At 56.7% G+C, this 16,938-nt stretch overlaps 2 protein-coding genes across 2 annotated transcripts in view; one reads left to right on the forward strand and one right to left on the reverse strand.

Annotated features, from left to right (window-relative positions):
• MMAB (methylmalonic aciduria (cobalamin deficiency) cblB type) overlaps positions 1-5,708 on the reverse strand; it is a 66,640-nt gene extending 60,932 nt beyond the window's left edge. The window contains exon 1 of the mRNA XM_017734723.1: positions 5,649-5,708. Within this exon, the coding sequence (XP_017590212.1) occupies positions 5,649-5,708 (60 nt within the window). The remainder of the gene's footprint in view (positions 1-5,648) is intronic.
• The window catches only part of FAM222A (family with sequence similarity 222 member A), a 19,180-nt gene continuing 2,248 nt past the window's right edge, over positions 7-16,938 (forward strand). The window contains exons 1-4 of the mRNA XM_008634200.2: positions 7-5,600; positions 5,670-5,788; positions 16,363-16,638; positions 16,732-16,906. Coding sequence (XP_008632422.1) covers positions 5,707-5,788; positions 16,363-16,638; positions 16,732-16,906 — 533 coding nt within the window. The 5' untranslated portion in view covers positions 7-5,600; positions 5,670-5,706. The remainder of the gene's footprint in view (positions 5,601-5,669; positions 5,789-16,362; positions 16,639-16,731; positions 16,907-16,938) is intronic.

Raw genomic sequence — 16,938 nt, forward strand, 5'->3', positions numbered from 1 at the left:
GGCTGCTCGACTCCCGCCGCAGCACGCGGGGTTCCTTCCTCCCCAGCAGGATGGCAGCGGGCCGGGGCAATATTGCACTGTGGTCTCCCACCCTCCTGGCTCAGCGAGCCTCAGGAACCCCCCAACACCAGTCAGGGCTCTGAGTCCCTGCCCTGGGGTGCTGGAGGCGCGCTTGGCTTTCCAGAATCATTATTAACCTGTTCGAGAGCTGTTCCCGCTCGCAGCGAAAATAGATCTTTAATCTCTGCCCAAAATAGCTCATTTGATGAGAGGCCTCCTTAAAGCTGACACATAAATTTAACCAGGCCGCCCGAGCCCTGCGCGGGGACGTCTGCAAATGCTCAACAGCACTCAAATTGTTGGGGTTTTTTTAAATTCCATCGTTACGGACACATCTGATACCGTATTTCTTCCATAGGGTCTTTGGAACTGCTCAGGAGGTGATTTGCTGTGCCCTGTCCCAGTTCCTTTGGCCCTGCTTGTGAACAAAAGGTTATTTTGGGGTATTTTTTGATGTTGACTTTCTTGAACAGTCCAAAGGGTTTCTCCTTGGGGCTGCCACGAGAGCAGAAACCTCATCTCTGGGTGCAGTGGGAGAGACATGAGATGCTGCTGTAAGATGCCAGCAGTGAGGGTCCTGGTCCAGTGCCACTCTGTGCCTGGCAATGTGCCACAGCTGGTGGGCTCTGTGCCATCCTGGTGTCACAGCAGCCCAAAAAAGGCACCATCCTACTGGCAGCAAAATGTTTCGTCTGTGAGTAAAAGTGGGCTCTGGGGAAGTGGGAAATGCGGATGCTCAGGGTGTCACAGCTCTGCTCAGCACCGGGTCCTGGGCTCACCTCGGCACCTTCCCAGTATCTCCACAGGGCAGGGGCTGGGAGAGGCCACTTGGCTGGTCTGGGTCGCTCCCCCAGGCCCCCACAGTCCCCACATCCCAGCGAGACCCTGAGCAGCAAAATAATCACTTCCAGCATCATTATCCGTCGCAAACCCCAGCTTCCAATTTTAATCAGAGGAGCTGGTGTTGCTTTAAGATCTGCGGGTTTTAAAGATCACAAGAGGGGTTAGAGAAAATTACCCTTGACTCTTACATGCTAATGTAATCTCTAACCAGATCTGCAGCACTGCAGCTAAAATTGCTTTTTAGATTAACATTTAATTATTAACAGGGCCCCCTGAAAGGCCCGGGGCTGGAGCACGCGGAGGGGAGCGGATTAGCCGGGCGGGATGAGGGAAGGTCGGGCGAGGGAAGGTCATGGGGTGACCGCTGGCACCTTCAGCGACAAACTTTGGGTTTTATTTTACCTGGTGCTCCCCCATGATTCACAGTGGGGTGACCTTTCTGTGCTCACCCGTTTTAGGGCAGAGCTGTGGCATTGCTGCGTCCCCTCCACCCTAAATCTGGATGGGAGATGGGCACGAGCTGGCACAGCAGCATCAGCCAAAATCCTGCTTGCACTGCAATGGGATGGGCATCCACTGTGTGCAGGGGGGAAGCCTTCCTCCTCTGGTACCTCCTCACCCTCTCAGGGTGCCATCGGGTGGGAAATCAGTGTCCGTGGGACCAGTGGTGGTGGCAGTGACGGGGGGTGGCGAGAGGGAGCTCTGATGTCCCCAGGATTGTGGGGAAGGGGAGCTCCCTGCCAGGGTGGTTGGATTCTCCTCCATCCCAGCATGGAGGAACGAGGGACAGGGGTGTTCCCAGTTGTACTTTGGGTTTGTTGCACACCAGGGGCCAGTGAGGGCTTTTGGTTTGTTTCTCTGGTTGCTGCAAGCCTTGGCCTCACCCTGCGCTGTCCGTGTGTCTGTCTGGCACTGTCAGGAGCCTCCTGTGCCTCTCCTGGCCAGGGTGACCCCTCACCTGTCCTTGTGCCGAACCCGTGCTGGCTTTTAATAGCCAGGGGGGACGTGGCCATGGTGTGACTCAAACAGCTTTGCAGCATCCCTGGTCCTGCCCCCCCCTTCCTCTCCTAACCCCAGAAGCTCCCTTTTTATGGGATTGCACCCTGATAACACCCGGAGAAGGATCTGGACATGTTCCACCAGAGCCTGGATGGTGACCAAGACCTTGTCCCTCACCGTCCCTGCCCTGCCACAGCTCAGCAGCTGCACAGACCCACTTCAGGCTGATACTTTAAAAGTTCCTTTTTTCTTTTCTCCCCCCTCCCGTCACATTTTCTTTTATCTAAATCCTCGCCTGCAAAAGCCTCTATCGACAGCTGCGCTGGCCTTATCTCGCCGGAGGGACCTTCGCAGGGCTCTCGGAGGAGATAAGCCCGACTTATCAGCTGCTGATGTCAGAGGAGGTGCCAAACCCTCCCATCACTGGGGCTTTAGACATAGAGGGTGGTGTTTTTTATTAAAGTCACAAAGACCTTGGGCTTATAAATAGTGCGATGTCGAGATGGATTAGCTGGGTGTGGGGCAGGAAGGAGTGGTGGGAGAGGGGAAGGATGGAGCTGTGGCTCCCCCATCCCTGGAGGTGATCAAGGCCAGGTTGGACAGGGCTTGGAGCAACCTGGTCTAGTGCAAGCTGCTCCTGCCTATGTCAGAGGGTGGAACTGGATGAGCTTTAAGGTTTCTTCCAACCCAAACCATTCTGGGATTCTGTGATGCCAGGGCTGTGGGATGTGGGCTTGGGGCTCCTGGGGGATCTTGCTCCAGATGTCCCCAAGGGACCCCACTCTTGGTGGGACTCACCCTGTGCCCCAGTGCTGGATGATGGTGGGTCCATGGGCACAGCCCGGGCAGAGGCCATGCGGACTCAGGGCGTTCCAGCAAAACTGCTGAGTGTTGCCTTTCCTACCACGAAAGAGCCAGAGCAGCTTGAACTAAATCGGATCCTGCTGATTGGAATTAGTTCAGATGCAGATGGAGCTAACTAAGCCGGCGCTAAGCGTTGGACAGCCCAGCGCCCAATTCCCATCAGCTGATTCAGGGGCTTTTCAGAGCGGCATTAGCGAAATGCCACCGTGGCACAGATGCCCATTGTGCCAGGCGCCCACCCGCTCGCCCACGGGCCTTCTGGGACTTGGGGCTCCCAGCAGGGTGACGGGGTGGACAGATGGACGCTGTTCTGGGGTTGTGGAACCAGAGCTTTCCTGATTCCGAGCGTGCCTGTGAAGGTGGGGTGAGGCGCAGCGTAGCTGTCGGAAAAATCATCTCGGCAGCGAGACGCCGGGAGACGGGGGCAGCAGCAGGGTCTGAATTAATAGGTGGCTTTATTCAGTTTGGCACGTGGCTCCCGCGCCTCTCCCGCCTGCTGCCGGTGATGATCCGTGGTCAGGGTCGGGATGGCTCCAGGAGGGAGCTGGGCTGTGCGTGGCAGGGCGCAGAGAGCAGTGCAGGGGACAACCCGTACCAGCTCTGGGGTGTCCCCAGGGACCTGCTGGGCCCTCAGGGTGCTCTCAGCTCCTGGGACAGGCTGCATCCACACCCTCCCTGTGCCAGCACATGGATTCGGTGACCCCCTGGGTGCTTCCTCCTCGCTCTCGGCCCCACATGCCCCAGACACCACCAGGGACCCGATCTGCATCCGGCAGTGGCACGAGCCGCCCACGCCACCCCTGTCCGATGGGGACACGGGTCAGTGTCCCCATGAGGAGCTGCCTGGGCACGGGGAGTGGGTGACGTCCGCCGCTAATCGGCCAGATGGTGACACCCGGTGGGACGCCAGCGCTGAGGTCACCGTGGAGAGCTCAGGCTCAGGTACAGCAGGGGCCGGTGCTGTCATCCGTCCCCTGCACGGATGGGTGTGGGTGCTTTGACCCGGGGCCACCCCACAGGGACAGGGATGGGGATGGGGATGAGGGATGGAGGTGGCAGCTCCCGTCATGGAAAATCCGGGCGCTGGGCTGGTGCTGGGGGAGCCGAGGCGCCGGGAGCGGGGCTGCGTAATGAACCCCGAGTCCCGGCGGGGAGAGGAGAACTCCTGGCAGTCAAGTGCGCTCAGGCTCTGAATAAGAAGCACTTCATTCTCTTTTCAAACTGTATAATTTCTGCCTGATTGTAATGGCATATTTTAAAATTACCAGAAATCGAAGCCAGAAAATGGATACGGCTGCTTTTACTGCGAGCTGCGTTAACAAAGGATATGTAATGCATGAAATAAAAACACCTCCCTGCCCCCCTCCTTTTTTTTTTTTAAGACAGTAATAGGAGAAAATTGGTTTTGAAACTGAATAAAAGTCCCTTTCAGAGGAAATCATTTCTTTCAGGGTACCTTTGCTGAAAGTAAAATAGTGAATAATGAAAGGTGGTTACATGATTGTCTTTCATTTAGAGAGCGCGAGGACAGATGGAATCTGGGAGAAATGCACGATTGGAATAATTGCATGGTAACAAGGCGCTTGTTGTGAAATTAGTATCTTAAGAAAGTAGTGAAAAAGGCTTTTACTCATGAATACTTCATTATTAGGAGAAAACAGCACAATTTGGGTTCTCCAGACACCTGCTCGGTATTAGATGACTTCCTCCCCTCCTCCTCCTCCTCCTCTTCCTCCTCCTCCTCCTCACACCTTTTGCCAACGAGTCTCTCCTTGTCCCCGGTTTGCTGGGGGGGCCTTGACTGGCCTGATGAGCCCAGTCAAGGCATGGACACCCTGCATGCATCCCATCTCAGGGATTATCCCAGAGCCTGGGACCTGGTGGAGGTCACAGAGCAGGAGTGAGCAGTGTTGTCTGCACCCACAGTGGCTGTGAAGGTGTTTTGAAGAGTGACATTGAAACCAGCAGAGCTGGGAGAGCCCCGGGCACAGCTCGGGGAGCATCCATCCATGCTTTGTTTCCTGATGCTCTCGGTCATGGGCTCTGCCAGTGCCTGCCCGAGGCCACCACGTGCCTGAGGCCACCGCATCACTCCCCTGCACGCCGGTGCCAGCACTGGGACATGCGGGAAATGCGGGAAACACCCCGGATGGCTGCAGGAGGGCACGATTCCCCCACAGTGGAGAAGAGGGAGTGATGCACCCAGCGGTGACACCTGTCCACGATGTCCAGTTGTGATCCCCAGCCATCCACAAACCTTCAGCCAGAGAATGACAGCACAGGAGCTGCGACGCCAGCAGATGGGCACCACTGCCTGCTTTTCTTCTGCTCCTGCCTACGTCTCCCTGCCCTCTCCAAGTGGGAATATCGCTCCCTGCACCAGCTGGAGCAGTGGGAGGGTGCCAGCAGCACCTGGTTATAACTCAGGGCCCCGGTGGCGGCTGGGGAAGGACATACAATGAGCAGCAGCGACGACTTTGGCCTGACCCCTCCAGCTTTTGTCGAGCAGATTTTGATGCCAGCTGGGAACTGGTGACAGATCCCAGGACCCCGAGTGGGATGTTAACACCGTCTTTCCCCAGCCTTGGCCGGGGTCACTCCGTGCCGGGAGGCACCGGCTGGCACGCCGGCGGAGCGGTCTGGCGCTGCCGGAGGGACGCCCCAGCTCTGCCACGTTCCCAGCGGGAAGGGCGGAAAGCTCTGCAGGAAGCGCAAATCACCCGCTGAGACCCTCATATTTATTTTATATACATCCCTATTCATTTCAGGCGTTCCGAGTTACTTTTTTATCTCCAGAGGAGCAAAGGCACCGAGTGCCGGGGAGACCCTGCTGGGTGGGCATGGGGGTGGTGGCAGGGGGTGTGGGCAGGTTCCTGGCCCACCGTGTGTCTCCTCTCTCGCAGGGTGTGGGGCGGCAGCGCCCGCAGGGAAGCCCGGACCATGCTGGCCTGCCTGCAGAGGACCCAGAACCCCCCAGCCCAGCACCTCCCCTGCCCCAACAAGGCGCTGGAGCCGCGCAAGTGTAAGTGCCCGGGGGCGAGCGCCCGCTTTGATGCTGTTTCCCTTATTGAAAAAGACATTTATTTAACCGATAATTAAAAAGAGCAGGAGAAGCGGGGAGGAGGGGAGGAGAGGGGGAGGAAGGAGCCAAGATAAGCAAATTAAATTGGGTTCTGTGGTTGATAAGTCCAACTTCAGCAAATGTTGCAGAGCTGCCTGGGAAGCGTGGCGGCGGCAGAGGATGGTGCAGTCGTCCCCCCAAACCTCCCCGGCCCTTCCCCCCCTAATTACTTTCCCCGTTTTGCTGCAGCTCGCCTTCCCCAGGAGCTGGCCTTTCAGATAAGCTGTAAACTAGTTACATTAAAATGGGATCCAAAAGGTCACTCCAGCAAAGCACCTGTCTCTCCCAGCCTTTGTCTCTCAATCCAAACCGTGATTAAATGTATATTTAATGAGCCTGCTTTAGGCAGGCGTGTTTGACCTCTCCGGCTGGGAAAGACGCATTAAGATTCTCAAGTGATGAATGTGTGTTTTAAAGAGGGGAGTGGATATTTTTCTGCTGGTCTCAGTTGGATTTTTAAACATTGCCGGCTGAAGACAAATCAGTTGCTAAAGCTCTGCTTGTTAGGCTGTGACAGCCCCCGGGTGTTTGTTTAATGAGCTGGATTTTCCCAGAGATGTTTTTTTCCACTCTACCTGGGCACCCTGCGCAGCCAGGCAAGCTGGGCATGGGGTTTGGGCAAGCTGGGCACGGATTTTGGATGATGCTCGGCCTCCCTGGGGACCCCCATCATCACTTTGGCATCGCACTGCCAGTCAGGAGGGTTATTTATCTTTGGAAGTTCTTTTATCCCTGAAACTTATCCCTGGAATTGTTCATGGCCAGGTTGGACAGGGCTTGGAGCAGAAGGTGTCCCTGCTCATGGCAGGGGGTGGAAGTGGGTGATCTTGAAGGTCTCTTCCAACCCAAACCATTCTGGCTTCCATGAGTTTTTGGTGAAGCTCCCCAACGGCCAGCACAGGGAATGGGTCACCCAGGCCAGAGGTGGGGTGATGGGCATCCAGATGTCACAGTGCAGCTTGCACTGCAGTGGAGTGTGTGGTGCCTCCCAGATCTCCTCCTTATTTGTGTCTAGAAGGAAAAAGAATGTTGCTCTTGTAAAATTATTCCTAATCCGTCATGCCTGAGCATCATGGTTGGCGTGAGGTGTCCGGCTCCTGGAGCACCTTGTTGCCATGGAATAATGAGCTCAGCCATGCCCACATGGTCTGAGACCTGCAGGCAGGATGAGCCTGGCAGGGTTTTCTGACGACTGGAGGTGTTTGGGAATCTCTGTGATTGTGATCCTAAGGTCAGGATACACCTGCTGGTCCCCACAGCATTCTCTGGATGCAGCTCAGAGCTAAGGACCATCAGCTCATGGAACAAAGCCCAGGGGCACCTTCCTGCTGGGGGCGGTTGGTGCTTTCTAGCATTTCCCACCCTGCCAGAGGTGCTGAAATAAGGAGGTTTGAGAAGCAGGAGCCCTTGTGTGGTGTCACATATGGTGCCATCAGTGTGAGAGATGTTCCTGGATACAGCTGCCTGTGTCCTGTGAGAGTCCCAGCCCCAGGGTCCCGGTGATCCTGGAGCTGTGCCAGTGGGATGTGGGCAGAGGTCTGACCCCACCCCAGAGCGTGGCAGGTACGGGGTACCCAGGAGACAGAGTTTTTGACTTGGGCAGGACCGTGCTCACCTGAGATCTCCAAGGCTTGTGTCCCCCGGGATGGGTGGCAGCGGCCGAGCTCCCACCTGGACCCCCACGCTGCGCTCGCCACCGGCTGCCACCAGCCAGGTCACCTTAATCAAAGTTTAGCTGCCCGTGTGCTTCCGCTCGTTATGGGCAAATCCGGCACGTCTCGCTCCTCTCTGCCTCCTGCCAGCGCAAATTAAATTGCAGGTGACATCCAGGGCCACGCATCTGCCTTGGAATACAATTTTCCCTTCCTTATTTATGGCACCTGTGGGAAGCATGGTGGAGGGGCCGGGAGCTGGCGCGGGGCCGAGCTCCCGCCGCCACCGGAACGCCCGTGCAGGGAATCGGCACGGAGAGCGCGCTCTTCAAACCAGGCGCAATTTAGAAGTGCCTCTGATTACTTAATTTGCTCCTGAGTATCTCAGTAATTATCTTTATGGATCTTATTTCTGTCCTCTGGCATTGTTTCTGTCGATATTAAATGAGTCTGGCTCTCGGCACATTGGCCGTCTGGCCCGGCACCACTGTGAAATCCTATTATCCTGCCCGCGCCGCTGATTAATTTTGGTATTAATTTCACCTAAAAGGTGAGCTGACTCATTTTCCTGCCTGTGCAGGGAGCTGCCGGTGCCTTCACCCCCCGGTTCTGCCCCTGGCCTCTCCTGCTAATTGTTGTCCTCCCATCTCCATGCCCCCCACACCGGTGCGGCCGCATCCCAGCGGGCCCAGAGCATCCCACACAATCCATCCTGATAAAGCTGGAGGTGACTTTGCCGCTGTTGCCAGCAGTATTCCCAAGGCTGTTCCGTAGGAATCAACATGGCACGCCAGCGTTGCATCCTTGAGGAGGATGCAGGAGGGTGCCAGAGCCCTTCCAGCCCTGCCTGTGCCTCCTGCCTCCAGCTGAGGAGCAGGAGCCTGCGGAGAAGCAGCATCCTCAGGAAAATATCACGTCCAATTAACTCCAGCAGCCTGGTCCCTTTTGATTTTATCCTGGGTGCATTACAGGAATCCGGAGCTTTATTTAAATTATAAATCAAATAATGCCCCTCTCAGCTTGGCCAAACTCTTTGCTGCTCCCGCTCTCGGCAGTCACGGAGCAGCGGATGATATTTAATGAAATGTTCTTTTCCATGTGCTCTCCTCCAGCCAGCCTGGGGCTGGGAGTGTGGCAGGGAGCAGGATGTGTGTGCCCCTAAAGAGGCTGGGATCCATGGGGAGGTGGGAGCCGTGGGGAGTTCACAGAGGTGAACCTCTTGAGCATCCTCCATGGCCTACAAGAAAGATGGAGAGGGATTATTTACAAGACCATGGAATGGCAGGACAAGTGAGAATGGGCTCACAGTGCCAGAGGGCAGGGATAGATGGGAAACTGGGGGGAAATTCTTCCCTGTGAGGATGGTGAGGCCCTGGCAGAGGGTACCCAGAGAAGCTGTGGCTGCCCCATCCCTGGAAGTGTCCAAGGCCAGGTTGGACAGGACTTGGAGCACCCTGGGCTGGTGGAAGGTGTCCCTGCCACGGCAGAGGGTGGAATGGGATGAGTTTTAAGGTCCCTTCCAACCCAAACTGGATTCTGGGATTCTTTCACCATTCACATCCTCCGTGCTGGGGGTCCCGTGGGACCTGTCACCTCGGCCCCACTGGGACAGTGGCTCTTGGGGGTGGCACAAGCCCTCCCGGGGCCCATCTGGGTATTAAAACACTAACGAGGAGATGGCCCTAATGAGAGGTGATGGCTGGAGCTCAGCCAGCAGCACCGTGCAGGGAACTCAGCTCCAGGGTCACCCACAGCTCTCCCTGCACCCGTGGGGACTCTCATCAGTGATAAACCCGTTAATTGCACATGGGATGAGGCCCCGTTTAACGGCTCCTCGTTACCCAATTCTGCTTGTTCCAAGGGCATTTTCATTAGAGTGGCTGCAGCGAGGCTTTGCTTTTGTACACACCCATAAAATATCATTTTAATTTCATGAGGGGTTACACATGAGTGAAGTAAGATTAATTCTTTCATTTTCAGTTTCTGGAAGGGATCGGTTAATGATGGTTCTGTGTATTTATGTACGTGCCATAAAAAGGAGTTCAATTAACTGCTGGGCCCAAAATGTGCTGTTGACTTGCACTTTCCCTGCCAGGAATTGCTGCAAAAACACTTTTCCATCGGTCACATGTGGGGATGGAGGCTGAGGTGGGGCTGCTCAGTGCCCATCTGCCACCAGGTCAGAGCCCTGGATTTGGGGTGGGCTTGGCTGGTAATGGTGCAGCCCACGAGGGGGTTTGGTTTGTGTCCGAACTTCCCAGGATTGTGGTGGTCCATTGGCCACAGAGCAGGTTCCTGGGCACTGGCAGACCCCAGGATGGGGCACCTTGCATTGGGGGTGTCCACCCGGCTCCCCTCGGCAGGTACGAAGCCCGTGGCTTGAATTAATTCAAATATTAATTAGCTGTGGATGAGTGAGCAGAGGGGCCGGGGGCAGCTGGGATGAGCTGCAGGACCAACAGAGGTGGTGGGGTCCCCTCCTGGTCCTGGGGTCCCTTGGAGGCTCCGTGGTGAAATGGCATCAGGGTGGCATCAGGGCTGTGTCGGGTGACCGAAGGGTGGCCCTGGGACAGCACTGGGATGGCACTGGGGTGGTGGTTGTGTTGGGGTGGCCTCAGGGCTCTGTTGGCTTCAGATGGGTGGCACTGGAATGGCTTTGGGGTGGCAGTTGTTTTGGGGTGGCCTCAGGGCAGTGTTGGGTGACATACGGGTGGCACTAGGGCGGTACTGTGGCAGCATCATGATGGTGGCTGGGGTGGCACCGAGTATCATACGGGCGGCATGAGGGTGGCAGCGTTAGAGTGGCACTGGGGGAGCATCAGGACGGCATTGGGATGGCACTGGGCTGACACAGGGAACAGGATGAGCCTGGCATTGAGGTGGCACCAGGGCACCCTCGCGCCCTGGCTGCGGTGGCACGGTGGCCAGCGTGGCACGGAGCACGGTGCCGGCGCCGCGCTAATACCTCGTGGAGGAGACAAATGGGAAGTGACACGTGTGTGTGTAGACGGGTATTTGTGGTGACGCTTTGACTGCAGATAATAAAGTGCTCGCCCCGAGGTGATCCAATTCAGCAGCCGCCTCGGCAGAGCCGCGCGCGACGAGGGGGAGAAGAAAGGGGAGGAAGAAAGGCCCGTCTGAAATGACATGTCAGCCTAAAAAGGGAACGTGTTAACGGATGAATATCTGGGGACGGCGAGCCCGGCGCTTCCCTTTGTGCTTTGTCATGAATTTTGTTGTCTTTGCAGATTCCGGCGCTGCCGCGCGGGGTTTGCCACCTACGGTTATTCAGATGGTTTTCTCCCGCTATTATTGCTGTAGTTGGTTTAATTTAAGCCCCCGGAGCCGGGGCGTGTTTGTCTCGGCTCCTGGCACCGGGGCTGGGGGGTCCCGCAATGGGGGTTCTGCCGTGGGGACGCAGCGATTTTGGGGACAGCGCAGGGTGCTGGTCACGGGTGGCGCGGTCCCTTCGGTCGGAGGGGAGGGGACAGGGACCCCCACGGCATCCACGGCGGCGCGGTGGCCTCTGCGCCACGCATCCTGGGGACACTGTCACCATAGAAACCGCCGCTGGTGCGGGATGGGAGGGCCGGAGGATGTGGCAGCCACCCAACCCACCCGGAGCGGGGGGCACAGTGCCCGCAGCCCCCCTGCCCGGCAGCACCCAAAAACCACTCGTGGCTGCTCTCCCCAGGCTGGGGGGCTGCACACCCCCTCCCCCCCCCAATGCCCACCCGTTGGTCACCCTGGTCTGGGCAGGGCAGCGTCCGTGAGCCACCCCCAGGTCCAGCTGGGACCCCCTGGAGTTTGCCCTGCCCTCATCCGGGGGTCACTGGCTCTGTCTCCCACCCTGACTGTGCCAGGCTCTGCCCTCCAGGGCAGCCAGATCCTGCCAGGCAGCTTTGCTACCTGGGGCACAGACCCAAAACTTGAAGGACTGCCTTGATTTGCTAAATGTAGCAGCTTTTGTTTGTTTTCTTCCAAGTGTTTTCCAAATATTGAGGTTTCTTCCAAGTGTTTTGCAAATATTTAGGGTTTAGCTCTTACAAAATCTGTTCCCAGTGTGGCAGGCGGAGAAAAAGGGGATTTTTGATGCTTTTTGAAGCTTCGAAGGCATTTGGATCGCCTCACTGCAAGGGGAACGGGGATCCTGGTCCCAAAGCTGGGGACGAGCTCTCAGCTCTCGTGGAATTTAATTCATTTGAAGGCTGCAGCACTATTATTTTTTAATAAGAGCCATTGGCACGGCTGCTCAGGTCCCCAGTGGGCTCCTCCGCCCGCCATCGCTCCCCTTCCCACCCCTCCTGCTTCTGTGCCAATTAAAAATCCTGCCTAATTGCTGCCCTTCTGCCCCACCAGCTCAGAGAGGCTGGGCAGGAACAAACCAGGAGCTCAGGGCTGGAAATGTCAGTGCTTTTCTGGAAAAGGGGCAGCAGGGCAGGACAGGGATGGAGGGTGAGGATGAGGAGGGAGGGTGAGGTTGGGTAGGATGCTCAGGGCTCCAGGAAAATGCCCCTTCCCAGGGTGAATGTGGCGATGGGACAACGTGAAGACAAAGCTGGGGCAGATGCTTTCCTTGAGCTGCTTTTTTGGGGACGAGCCCTCCATTGCAGCTTTTTTTCACATCTGAAAAAAGGGGTGAAAAGCTTTTTCCTGTGGGACCACGGGAAGGCGAGGCTGGGAAGCTTCCAGCCACACGTTGCCTTCGGCAGCTTTATAAAGATTCCCTGCCGAGATTACTTCTTTCATTTATTGCAAAATATTGTAGCGCCTTCGATGTGTAAAAATAAGGATTGTCCCATCTTATCTCGCAAGGAATGGGGGGCAGGGAGGGAGCAGCACGTGTCTCTCGTGCTGCTGTTAACCACCGAGGTGCCGTGTCCTGCCACATTCCCACTCGGCTTCTCCCTGCTGAGCCCGTGCTCAGGGCTGTGGTGCTGCTGGTGCTGATCCCCAAATTGTTCCCTCTTGTGCACCCCAATATCCTGCTCCCTGTCCCCTTCCAGAGCTGGGCAGCTGCCAGGCAGTGCAGTCTCATGGACTGGAAGTTAAAGGCACAAATTGCTGGTGCCTGTGCTGATCCTCCTTCAGCGAAGATGTTCCAGCACCAGTCTGGGGGACACACAGGCAGCTGGGCTGTGGGAACAGCGTGGAGCTTCCTTCCTGGTGCTGAGTGTCTGTCCTGTCCTTCCTGGTCCTGAGCATCCTTCCCAGTACTGAGCGTCCTTCCTGGAAGTGAGGATCCATTCTGTCCTTCCTGGTCCTAAACATTCTTCCTGATCCTGAACATCCTTCCCAGTGTTGAGCATCCTTCCTGGTCCTGGGCATCCTTCCTGGTGCCATTTTGATCCCACAACTGCTTTAACCAAGCAGACCCCCAGTTAACTTCCCTTCCCTTCCCTTCCCTTCCCTTCCCTCCCCTTCCCTTCCCTTCCCTTCCCTCCCCTTCCCTTCCCTTCCCTTCCCTCCCCTTCCCTTCCCTTCCCTTCCCTCCCCTTCCCTTCCCTTCCCTTCCCTCCCCTTCCCTTCCCTTCCCTTCCCTCCCCTTCCCTTCCCTTCCCTTCCCTCCCCTTCCCTTCCCTTCCCTTCCCTTCCCTTCCTCTTTCCTTTCTTTCCTAGGGCTGTGGCTGCAGCCAGGCATGGTGTGGGGGTCCCTGGGGACACGAGGGATCAGAGGAATGCAGGGGTTGCAAGGAATACTGTAAATGTAGGGGATGTGGGAGATGCAGGGAATGCTGGGTGTGAGGGGGATGTGGGGGATGCAGGTGGGCACGTCTGAGGAGGCTTTTGGGAGGGGTTCCTCCCACCTCTCCAACCCTTCCCACAGCCATCCCTGGTCCCCATCAGACATTTTGCCCTATCCTGCTGCTCCGGGCACAGCAGGGACAGTGCTCCCTGCTCCATAAACTGAGATTTATTCCGGATCACGGCCCCAGCGGGGTCTGGGATTTACATCTGTGTCTGGGACCGGGTTTGGTGGCCAATTTGCTAAAGTAAAAAGTTGTTTAGCTGCAGGCGTAATCTCATAAGCCCGTGCTGCCATTAGCCGGGGTCTCCTCTCTGCCTGGCTTTCCAATAATGCTCCGAGCAGAAGCTCAGAGTAATATAAAAAGCCACCGGATTATTACTGCGGGCGATGCATTTTCCATTTACAGTAATAAAATACTGAAGAAACAAAACAATTTAAAATTCCAATAAAATTCAAACCAAATCTTTGGCTGCTGAGCAGATTCAATTATTTAGCCGTTATTGAGTGCAGGCTGGAAAAATAGAGCCGGTCAGGGAGGGAGGGGGGAGCTGGGGCGTGCCAGATGCATCCCATGGGAATGCCAGTGAGGGAGGGAGCTGGGAGGCAGGGAAACATCTGGGAGAAGAGGCTGGTGGTGGACACTCCTCGCTGGCAGCAGCCGGGCTGGGTTTAGGGATGGCAAGAGCCGTGGTGATGGTGATTGCACCGGCAGCCGAGGGATCCGCCGGGCATCCCCGGCGGGTCAGCTCCAGTGCTCCAAGTCCAGGAGGAGATGGACAGGAGGGGACAAGCAGCGAGCGGCTGTGTCAGGGCCGGCTGCGCCCGCCGGGGCCGCCGTGGCTCGGGCGAGTTCGCATCTCACAGTAATTACAGGCGGCGGGGAAGCGGTAATTACTGCGGAGAGCGGCAGCGCCGCAGCCGCCGGCGTGCCGGCAGCCGCCGGGAGAGCGGCCGCTCTGTAATTTTCCCGGCGGGGGTGCGGTGCGTCACCCTGAGATGTGACAACACGCCGAATTGGTGGCTTGTCACATCCAACCCAGCTGGAGCAAAGAGGCGACAAAGGCTGCTCCGGGCACGCGCCGGGGCTGGCGGGGGGGATGCCCTCGGCCAGGCTCGGATCACCGGGGTTGTTGTCCCACGGCACAGGGACACCCCAAAAGTGTCACCTGCAGCCCCAGCACTTGGGGACAGGGTTTTGGTGATCCTGGTCAGGGAACCGTGGTGCCCGTGGGTGACATCACCTCCTTCCCTCCCTCCCTCCCTCCTGCAACGGCCCCTTGGTTTTTAAATATTTTTCCTTGGAAAGGAGTGTTTCTGTGGAGTAGGCTCATTAGGGATTCTGCAAGTGTCACCAGCTAATTAGTGTCATGTTATTTGAGTATTCACGATGCTGCCACCTCCAAGGACAGTGGTGCTGGCATGAAGGGGAATGCAGATGTGTGTGCCATGCCATTCCATGCCGTGCCATTCCATGCCGTGCCATTCCATGTCATGCCTCTGGGCAGAGAGGTCTGCCCTCTGGGCAGAGAGGCCTGCTGTCTTGGGGGGTGCCCATGCCCAGCAGAGCCCACCATGCTCGCTCAGTGTGCCTTCACTACCCCGACAGCTTTGTGGGAGCACCAGAGCTTTCCAGAGGCCGGAGGGTTGGTGCCTGGGAAGTGCTGGTGCCAAACGTCCTCACGTGTCCTGCCTGGAGGGAGCTGCTGGTGCCGTGCCTCCTGTGTCCCGGCAGCTCCATTAAATCCTCCTCAACGGCGCTGGTTTTAATTGGCTTAATACACTCGTTAATAAGAATGTCTATTTAAGACACCTGTAAAAAGCCCATAACATCAGCTTAATGGGAGCAATGGCTGGAGCAGGCGCTGCGTCCTGCCTGAGCAATTACTGCACCCATGGAGAGCATGGAGAGCATGGAGAGCATGGAAAGCAACCACAGCCTCACTGCTGTGTCCCCCCAGCACCCCTCTGCTGCTGAGAGTGGGGGTGATGGGAGAATCACAGATTCCAGTGCGTCCCTCCCTCTGAATCCTGGTTTTAACCAGCGCCTGGTTCATCCGGGCATGTCACAGCCACAGAAACGTCACTCAGAGTGGGATTGGGACAGGCAGTGCCTTCATAGGGAATGTGGAATGTGCCCAGTGGTGCAGCTGTTCTGCGGTGACTTTGCCACCCAGGGCGTGGCGGCATCAGGGGTTGGTGGCATCGAGAGCAAAGTGCTCTGGGTGCTGAGGGGTTGCACTGCCTGGGAAGGCTCCCCAACCCCCCCCAGTTTTGCCATCTCTCCCTTACAAAACCTTCCTCTGGGAAGAAAAATTCCTGGTGTTCCGTAGATATCCCTTGGCAGGGTTGGGAATTCGGGAACCAGCTGGGAACCAACCATCATTCCCATGTGCTGACGTGTACGTGCGTGTGCCTGTGTGTGTGGAGATTTTAAACACCTAATTTATTCCATCTATTAGATAGATTTTGTAGATTTAATCATTTTCACAGTTGGTGGCTCATTGGATACTCAAGATAAACTCCAAATGAAAGTATAATGGGAACGACAAATGAGTTTTCACACCAGAATGGCAGAAACTTGCTCAGGAAAGAGTTTGAAAGGAACAAAACTATATACATATATAATTTTTTTTTCTGCAGTGGCTTTTGCTGACTCCAGTAGGTTACCACAGTTAATTTCACCAGTTTTGTTCATCTGTAAAATTGCATAAAAGTGACATTTTTGTGCTCATTATAGGAACTGCTGATTTATGGCTGGTAAATGCAATGCTTTTCCATTTTTGGTGAGGTTCTCGTAGCAGCGCAAAGCACCCATGAAATTGCTTGTATAATGTAGTTTAAATCCAATCTCAGAGAAAGATTCCCCCGTTGGGTAAAGTGACATTTCCATTCTCCACACCGAGTTTATTTTAGGCCACTTACAAGTGACTCTCGTCAGCGGGAGGGGACAGCTTGGTGCCGTGACCTGGTTTCTGCCGGGAGCGGGTGGGATCCAGCCGGGGGAGGATGGTGCTGGGGTGCTGGCTCTCCTCATCCTGGCGGTGTTGGATTCACCCCACGCTTTTCTCCCGCAGGCGAGACGGCCCCCATGCATTCCCCGCGCTACCCCAGCCCCGCCGAACTGGACGCCTACGCACAGAAGGTGGCCAACAGCCCGCTGACCATCAAGATCTTCCCCACCAACATCAGGGTCCCCCAGCACAAGCACCTTAACCGGACGGTGAACGGCTACGACACCCGGGGGCCGCGGTCCACCCCCTCCCCCCGGCACGCCGGCGGCTACCAGGGGCTGCTGGCCATCGTCAAAGCCTCCGGCAAAAGCGTGGTGAAGAACTCGGTTTCTGCCGGGAGCGGGTGGGATCCAGCCGGGGGAGGATGGTGCTGGGGTGCTGGCTCTCCTCATCCTGGCGGTGTTGGATTCACCCCACGCTTTTCTCCCGCAGGCGAGACGGCCCCCATGCATTCCCCGCGCTACCCCAGCCCCGCCGAACTGGACGCCTACGCACAGAAGGTGGCCAACAGCCCGCTGACCATCAAGATCTTCCCCACCAACATCAGGGTCCCCCAGCACAAGCCCCTTAACCGGACGGTGAACGGCTACGACACCACGGGGCAGCGGTACAGCCCCTACCCCCTGCACGCCGGCGGCT

This window comes from Corvus brachyrhynchos, unplaced genomic scaffold (genome assembly GCF_000691975.1).
Source record: "Corvus brachyrhynchos isolate BGI_N302 unplaced genomic scaffold, ASM69197v1 scaffold114, whole genome shotgun sequence".
In the NCBI taxonomy this organism is placed as follows: domain Eukaryota; kingdom Metazoa; phylum Chordata; class Aves; order Passeriformes; family Corvidae; genus Corvus; species Corvus brachyrhynchos.